Genomic DNA, 8,922 nt, shown 5'->3' on the forward strand with positions numbered 1-8,922 from the left:
ATATGACAGAATCCGTAAAAATTATTCAACAAGCTTTGGAAGGAATTCAAGGGGGACCTTATGAAAATTTAGAAATATGATCTTTTGAAGAGGAAGGTCTCATAATTAAACAGACTGTTAGGAAGGGCAAGGTCGAGGGTTCAAAGTTCGACGTACAAATGAAAGGAAGAGCGAGGGTTCAAAATTCAACCTATCTAGGTCGAATTTTCAACCCTCAACTTATTTTAAAAAAAAACAACAGTATATTTACAAATAGTTTGAAAACAATAATATTTTCCTAAATAATTTTTAAAATGAACTTTTAATTTTCCCTTTATTATTTGTTAAAACAAATTATCTTTATTAAAAAGAAGAAGAAAAATAATAATAAAATATTTAAATTAAAAGGACCTGACCGGCGAAACTACAGTTAGCGCGGCGACAACGACGGTCGACCACAAAGAAATTCCAGAGCTCCGACCCACTCGCTTTTTCAATCTTCTTCTTCATTTCTGTATTTCTCTCTTCTTTAACTCACCGTTAGGGTTTTGAAACTCTGATTTTCCACTCCCTGTAAGTCTAATTTCCTCTTTAAGTTCGTACTGCAATTATTTATATCTCATTATCTTCTCGATTGAGGTCTATTTTCCTCCACGATGGAACACTTTTTGGGTCTTCTTCGAATTCGGGTGCTGCGCGGTATTAATCTCGCTGTTCGTGATTCCCGTAGCAGCGATCCTTATGTTGTCGTCTCAATGGGCGACCAGGTATCTGGATTTCATTTCTTACTCGAATTTTTCTGTTGTTTATGAGATTGAAGTTTGTTTTCTGCCTTAGTTTGTTGAAGCAGTGCGTATTAATGTAGCTCGTTTTAGGTTTATTCATTATTCAGTGGTTCTCTGTTCCCTTCTTCCCCTGAATGACCGTCCATTTCCTTGACCTAGATTCTTTTTTCTTTTTAAATTCAGATTAACAGAAGATGCTTAAATAGTTTTGAAAAGAAAGGATTAAGATAACTGATTTGATTGGTATCACTTTGTGAAATGGAATTAAATATCGCTTCAATTTTGAGTTTGTCGATGACCTTTTATTAGCCTAGCTGTTCTGAGCTTAAAAGGGGGTGGATCGTCGAGGCTTTCTTGTAATTTTTTTAAAACAAATTTTCTGGTTTTTAGTTGGGTATGTTTTGATATTTGTCTAAAATGGAGGCTTATTTATAATTATTATTTGTTATTTTTCGATACGATTGTTGGAAGTTCGTGTCTTTGAATACTTATTTAACTTTTTAACTCTCGATGAAAAGTTTGCTTCTGGTTTTGGCAAAAAGGCGTTTTGTGAATGCTAACAACAGGTAACATTGGAAGAAGCAGAAAATCAAGACATGTAGAATTGTGTAGCCTAACTTATTTCATTTTTTTGCTTTTCTTGAATCAATTCACTTTGGTATTTACTTGATTATTCTTTGAGCCATCATTTTTTTTTTCTTTTTTGCCAGGGAGAATATGTAAATGTATGGTAATATCAGTGGGTCCAACTTACTCTTGGTCTAATTTTATGAGGCATTTGATTCGTGTGAGTGTCGGGTTGGGACATTAAGGCTATAATCGAAACATCGGATTGCTTTATCTTAGAGCTTGACGATGCGCGTAACCGATGAAATGATAATGTTGCCAAGTCTTGAGATTCATCTCAGGATTATTACTCAGAGAAATTTATAAACCAAACATAAGACACATAGAATTAAGTTTCTAATGCTAGTCTCTAAACACATAATTCTAGGTTTCCTTATTAACTATGGAAACTTAAGCTCTCAAAATAATGAACCAAAGCCCACCTTACTGATGCCCTTGAGCCTTTTATTTTGAATCTTAAAATGATTTTTTTTTTCCGTATTCTTCCAATTGGTGCAGAGGTTGAAGACCCGCGTGGTGAAAAATAATTGCAATCCTGAATGGAATGATGAGTTGACTCTTTCAATTGCAGATCTGAGGACTCGAATCGGTTTAGTAAGTAATATTTCTCGTCAATCTAGAAAGCACAAATATTTCTAATTGTGCAGAGAATCAATATTCGATACGTATCTGATATGGATACGTTTAGATATGTGATTCGAAGTATCTGATTTTTTTTTTTTTTTTTAAGTTTCAGATACGGGTATCCCCTTCTAGATACGTGAAGGGGATATGTTGGATCATTTTTTTTCAATTGAAGCCCAACCACTTAAAAAGCCCAATTACAACCTATTTTATTTAAAAGTCCACTTAAATCTAGCAATCCAAAATAAAATAGATTAAAAATAATATAAAAAACTAATAAAATCAGAAAAAGGTGAATAAATCTTCATTCTTCTCTTCTCTCTCACTACCTAAAATCATGATTCACACCCCCTCCCCTTCATCCTCAACTTCATTCTTTAATCTTCATCTTCTACTTCTTCCTTGTTGTTTACTCTAATTGCTCAACCACCATTCGACGCTGTTAGATTTTTTTCTTCATTTTTACTCTTCACTCTCTTCTTAAATCTACTTTAGTCTAACTTAAAACAAGTATTACAAAAATTAATTGGGAATTATCATAAATAAATAAATTAATTAATTGGCGTATCGCCGTATCATATCGTAAGCGTATCTTGTATTTGTATCCATGTTTGTGCTTCTTAATCTTCAATTATTAGGAATAAGAGCTTCAAGCCAACCATCTGATGAGGAAAGGAGATATATTCTATTTACAATGCAGAAAATGAGGCCTAATGAGCTTGTTGTAACTTACTGCTTTATGCTCTTGTTTTTCCATTTTTGTAGTCAGTGTTTGACAAAGACACACTAACAGACCATGACAAAATGGGAGATGCCGAGATCGACATCGAACCATACATCGAGTGTTTGAAGATGGGACTGGAGAGCCTCCCAGATGGGTGTGTGGTTAAGAGAGTATATCCAAGCAGAACAAACAATTTAGCTGATGAGAGCCAATGTGTTTGGCACAAGGGGAAAATTGTACAGAACATGTTCCTGAGGTTGAAGAATGTAGAATGTGGGGAGGTGGCAATTCAACTCGAATGGATTGACGTTCCTGGTGCCAAGGGTTTGCCGGTCGGGGGTACGAGCCACTACTGATTTCTTAGCTGATGCACCAGGTACTACTAATAAATTTCCCAGTTCCATCACTTGTAGATTATGTGAAATACAATAAAGATATTTGCCTTGTTGACCTGAAACTAGATTTAGAGTCCTAGGTCTGTAGTATGAATATAACTCTGAGTTGGCTGGAGTGGTTTGAGCTGGGTTTTCTCTTAGCAAATTTAAACTGCTTCCTGTAATCATATATATATATTACTATGGTTGTATGTTGGCAGTTATTTCAAGGGTAAAAGAAAAAACATGTCAAACTATTGTAGGAAATGGTTAAAACATAGCTTCTCTCTTCCATTATGGGGCCATATGAGGGTTGAATCTCTAGCATTTGTTCTTTTTAATTAATTAAAAGAAACTATCATAGATAGGTTATTTTGATTACCAATTCTTGTGCTTGAAAACAAAGTATAAAGAAACGTATTCAATCAAGTTATTAAAAGTTAGATTTTTTAATGCGTAGTGTTAAGTACATTCGAATGCACCAAAATCAGGACATACGGATGTGTTAGCTATAAAAAGGTCTATAATTTGAATCCCTAGACCTATATGATAAAAAAAAAAAAAAAGTATGTTGGAAGGCTTGTTTTTAATTTGCTATTATACTATATTTGGGCCTTTTTTTTTTTAATAAATAATATTATATTTTCTTAAACTTGATTATTGATATATAATAGTTTTGTAATTTATTATTGAAATATTGCAGTTTTTAATCTATTTGAAAGAGATGAGAATGAGTGAAAAGTTGTCTCCATGCGTGCAGGATTAAAAACTACAATATTTCAATAGTAAGTTTAAATAAGTTATAAAATCTACAATATTAGTTAGAAAAAAGATCCCTATATTTGTACTTTCATAAGGGGTGTTTGATAAATGGGTATGAGTTGAGTTGAGTTGGGGTGGATATTTATTACCCATGTTTGTTAAGCCCATAAAGAAAACTTATGGGTTATTTAACCCCTTTTTTACCTACTCAAAACTCTCCTTTTTTATCCCCTCAAAACTATGACCTTTTATATTAATATGATTGTTTTCAAAACTTATTATATTAGAGAAATATTAGACCTTTTATATTAGATAAATATTGTTGTTTTGCTAGAAGTTGAGGGTTGAGGATTGGATTAATGTAGAGGTCGAAGTTGAGAACTCGATAAACAAAGAAAAACTTGGAAACAATATGTATATTAGGGTTGTCATAGGTTGAAGTTTCGACATACATAACTCGACAAACAAAGAAAAACTTGGAAACAATATGTATAAAGGGTTGTACATAAGTCGAAACTTCAACCCTGGACAAGTGAAATCTCGCTAATTTTGTGATGAGGATCTCGCTCTAGAAGGAAATCTCGCTAGAAATGTCGACTGTTGAAATGCAGAGCACACACATGGGTAGACTTGCATCGTGGCAAAAGGAGAAGTATGAGTTAAGTGCGAGATCGTTGATAGTGAGATCAGCGAGATCGTTGAGAGCGAGATCATTGAGATCGAGACTAGTGAGATCATTGAGAGCAAGATTTTGAGCGAGAAAGTGGAAGAGAGCGAGATTGGAAAGAGCTTTCAGCGAGAAAGTGGGAGAGAGCGAGAGTGGAGAAAGCGAGATTTTGAGCGAGAAAGTTGGAGAGAGCGAGAGTGGAGAGAGCGAGACCAGCCTGTGCGTCAGCCACGCCTTGTCCGGTGCTGCATTCGAACGTCACGCCCACAGATTTCATTTTCAAATCACAAAATCAAAAATTTCATAAGGGAGAGGGAGAACAGTGAGGGTTGAGAAGAATATATTAATTTTGGATGAGGAGATCTCCTAATCTACTCGTGCGTTTGGAGTGATTCCAAAGCCATCTGAGAGCTCTGGAAGTATAGTTTTCAGAGTAGGACTGCCAGAGGAAAAAACTCAAAGGAACCAGGCTGGAGATTGAAAAGAAGGCAAAAGGGCCAGACTGTCGAATCAGTCTAAGCCAGTCTTGAAGATTTTGTGATTCCGGCTAAACCACGAGGAGTTCTGAGCTGAAATTTTAGGGTAAGTTTCTTGAAATTTTAGAATAAGTTTGTAGAAGGAAGTATTTCAAAATAAAGTTCAGAACTATGAGTAATCTAAGTTGTAAGTTGAATCTGGATTCTAGGGGTGAAAAGGAGCCCGAGGAGCTACTAGAGTGAAAAGCTCCTAAGAAATCGAGATGAGTGGCTAAAATGTTTTCGAACTAAAACATTTTTTAAGCTGTTTTGAATTACAACATTTACAGAAGCATATTTGTAAAAATAATTCTCATGCCTACTAGTTTTATGAAGTGGTTTCCAAGCAAGTTTGAATTGTGAGTTGAATGCATGCCTACTGTTGCAAAACTATCTACATATGTGTATGTATTTTATCCAGCATGCGTTACCAACTTTAAATCCATGTTGTATATGTGTTATACTGTACATGCTTTAAAGAGAAAAGTTGTTAAATAATTTTGGTAAAATACGTTGCCGAAATACAAGGAGAATGCATCCACCCAACTAGATACCGAAGTACAAGGAGAAGGTATCTATTGGTACTGAAGTACGTTTGGAGAAGGTATCCTAATAGCTCGATACTGAAGTACAAGGAGAAGGTATCTGAGCAAAATAGTACCTAATGTGGCCACAGGTGAACTAAGTTGGAGATTGAACAAAAGGGTTCTCTCTAGACTAGCAATCGATGTTGGGATTATTTTACCCGTTATATAGTACTTTGATTTGAGAAATGATTTTACTGTTTTATGTTTAAAACAGTTTTATATACATTACGCTTGGAAATTGTTTATGCTGCATTAAATTATATTTCAGATAAAACTATCTTCTGAAATTATGCATGAGAATTTACTATGTTTTCTCGGTCACTCACTGGGCGTAAGCTCACCCCGTTTTCAAATGTTTTGTTTTTTCCCCCCACAGGTAGCGGTCAAATCCTCTGAAGATAGCTCTGCGCCTGCTCTACTACTAAAGGACCAAAAGACTTGTAATCGTTTGCTAGGTGGTTACTGTTAATATTGTACACATGTTACTATTGTTCATATAGGGACTAGGGTTTGTGGATTTTGGGACTTGTAAATCTAGTGTTGTAATGACTCTAAACATATTATGTTTCTAAGTTAATAAATTGCGGGCCTAAAGACGTCCCATTGCATATGAATTATAATTGGTATCAGAGTTATTCCGTAAAAGTTATTAGGCAGTAAGTGTCAGCCCAAGGGTTGGTAACTGCTGTAGTTACGCCTTTCTCTAGGCTAAGAAGGTGGTCTGGGGCGGGGTGTGACAATAAGTATCGAAAAGAACATATATTTTGTGAATTTTTTTTTATATATATACATACAAACATTCAATATGAAATATATATACCTTTAATATATATACAAACATTCAATATATATATATATACAATATACCAATTAATTGAGCAACAATATGAAATATATTTTGTTGATATGTTTTACCGATTGAAGAAAATTAGAATTATTATAGTTTTTGAAAAGAATATATGAAAAATAATCTATTATGTTCTACAAATTGAGAAAAAAAAATGGAGATTGTCTAGTTTATGTCATAAATGATTTGAAAAAATACGTGTATATTTAAAAATTAATCAACAATAGCAAAGCATAAAACTAAAAAAAAATGAAATAAAAAACAAACAGAAAAAAATAGAACTAATCTCATTCCCAAAAAACTGCATCAGATCCTACAACTCAACTCTGCACAAAAAAAACAATAATTACCAACTCAACTCTACACAACAAAATTCAACTCAACTCTACACAACAAACACAGACAATTTAACTCCCTAGATAATATAACTCTCAAGATAATAATTACCAACTCAACTCTCTACTTTTATCATATATCAAACACACCCATAGTGGTAAAAATAGTTTTTTTTTCCCTTCAGATAAATATTATACTATTATAAGTATTTATAAGAGAGTACCCAATTATATTGGAGAAATGGTTCAACCCATTGATTTTCTTTTGGGCCTTCTAACTCAAAAGCCCAGTCAGGTAAAATAATCAAAATTATTTTAGTTAAAAATGGAAAGTAAATTGAGAAATAATTAATAATTGTGGAATGTGGATCCACTACATCAATCAAATAATTTGTTTTTTAAAGTTACAAATAATTTCATGATTGACAATAAAATGTAATTTCCCTAAAAAACAAAAAAAGATAATAAAATAGATAAGTGTTTGATTTCATGGATTCAAAATTATTTAAAATAAGAATGTTTGATTAACATTTAAAAAAAAGGACAAAGATGAATTTAAATCGCACCCTCTGTAAAACTTATAATTTAAATCAATTAAACTCTTAATTGTTCATAAATCAATTAATTTAGACCCTTACAATTTACCTTTGAAAATCATTTATACATTAATTTTCAAAATCGTGTAAATTTTTTCAACTATTTATTCAATAAAATATACAATTATAGTAAATATATTGACAATTTTTGAAGAAAATTCTACCTAAAAGTTTAAATTAATTTATTTATGAAAGTGTAATTGATACAATTATAAGTTCTACATAAAATTTTTCTAAAATGAGCATAATAGAAGATGAATCGATACATTTGCAAATATTTGTGTTTAAATTAATAGAATTTCTAAACTTTTACTATATATATTGATGTTTTTCTAGAAATAAGAGGAGAAAAGAAAAAAGTCAACATCATTTGAAAAGATTTTTTCCGTGTAAAACATTCCAACTTGAAAGTGAAGATGGTTGGTCATAATTTAGATTTGATTGAGCAACTTTTCTGAAGAAGAAAGAATAATAATAATTATAAAAAGGTATCAATACACGGAATCCTTTTCTCTTTGTGCTTATCCATGACACGTTGCCTTAAATTTCAAATTTCAAATCTAAAAATAATTTTATTTATTCGTCCAAAAAAAACTATTTTTAAGTAGCGCAATTTTTTTTCCGAAAATATTTTAAGTAGCAACTTGAACTATAGCTTAACTCATTATATTTACAATTTGTAAATATGACTAAATATGACTGTTAACAAAACCTTTAAATTACAATGAGACAAAAATATCCCATTTGAGACTTATATTTTTCATCCATTTATAGAAGAGAAATTTAAAATTTCATGATCAATGTGGAGTTCAATTCTGCGAAAGTCGAATTGAGTTTCAGTATATATCTGACCTTCTAACTAAGAGCTCGAATTAAGTTGCACCATTTAATTTGAAGAGGTCGATTATGAGCGAGATTTCCCCCACCATCCATTCCTATTTCCTCTTCCTTACCCATAGTACAAAATCTTCATCCTTTTAACCCCAATCTCTCTGTTTCGTCCTCCCCTACTGCTTCTTCTTCCTCCAATTTTGATTCCTCTAATTTTTCCATACCACCTCTATATTAGAGAAGAACAAGTCAGCAATACACATGGACAAATAGTCAGCCACCTGGTCAGTACACTCATGTCATGTCATCACTCTTCTAGAAGAAAAAGTTGTTAGAAGGAATATTTTATCCCAATCAATAAAATTGTACAAATATATTCTTTCATTCTTTATTATTTCTTATGTATTGGCTATTTAAAGCCTCTATAATTACATCACCAAAGGCAAGGAATAATATACAAAAAATTCCAAGGGCAAAGTAGCTGAAACGCTTCGTCTTCTTTCTTCCATTCTACCTTTTCATTTTCCTTGTCTCTTTAAATTTCTAACTTGATATCAGAGCCTATTAATGGCCAATGCCCCTTCAAATGCTTCGTCTTCCTCAACCACTACCATTTTCACCAATCCACTATTGAATCAATTGCTGAACTAGATAACCACAGTGAAACTC

General features: G+C 32.6%; 1 protein-coding gene across 2 annotated transcripts; it reads left to right on the top strand.

Annotated features, from left to right (window-relative positions):
- The first annotated feature begins 355 nt into the window (after positions 1 to 355).
- On the top strand, positions 356 to 6,258 carry LOC120068536 (protein C2-DOMAIN ABA-RELATED 7-like). 2 transcript variants are annotated; one of them, XM_039020348.2, is made up of 5 exons: positions 356 to 493; positions 619 to 746; positions 1,890 to 1,985; positions 2,781 to 3,115; positions 6,021 to 6,258. In XM_039020348.2, exons 2-4 carry the CDS (start codon positions 636 to 638, stop codon positions 3,093 to 3,095), a joined length of 522 nt encoding a protein of 173 aa, XP_038876276.1. In that variant the 5' UTR covers positions 356 to 493; positions 619 to 635; the 3' UTR covers positions 3,096 to 3,115; positions 6,021 to 6,258. The 2 variants fall into 2 exon arrangements, with proteins under 2 accessions (XP_038876276.1, XP_038876275.1); XM_039020347.2 differs by lacking the exon at positions 356 to 493 and having other exon boundaries at positions 500 to 746.
- The last annotated feature ends 2,664 nt before the right edge of the window (positions 6,259 to 8,922 follow it).

The sequence above is a fragment of the Benincasa hispida genome, chromosome 12 (assembly GCF_027475165.1).
Source record: "Benincasa hispida cultivar pf3 chromosome 12, pf3_genome.v1.1, whole genome shotgun sequence".
Taxonomy (NCBI): Eukaryota; Viridiplantae; Streptophyta; class Magnoliopsida; order Cucurbitales; family Cucurbitaceae; genus Benincasa; species Benincasa hispida.

What these genes read in the sequence shown, in the direction of transcription:
- LOC120068536 (XM_039020348.2), top strand. Translation starts at nt 636, where the DNA reads ATGGAACACTTTTTGGGTCTTCTTCGAATTCGGGTGCTGCGCGGTATT. An exon ending in TCGTCTCAATGGGCGACCAG is followed by an intron (nt 747 to 1,889) that starts GTATCTGGATTT and finishes CAATTGGTGCAG; the next exon opens with AGGTTGAAGACCCGCGTGGT. An exon ending in TGAGGACTCGAATCGGTTTA is followed by an intron (nt 1,986 to 2,780) that starts GTAAGTAATATT and finishes CCATTTTTGTAG; the next exon opens with TCAGTGTTTGACAAAGACAC.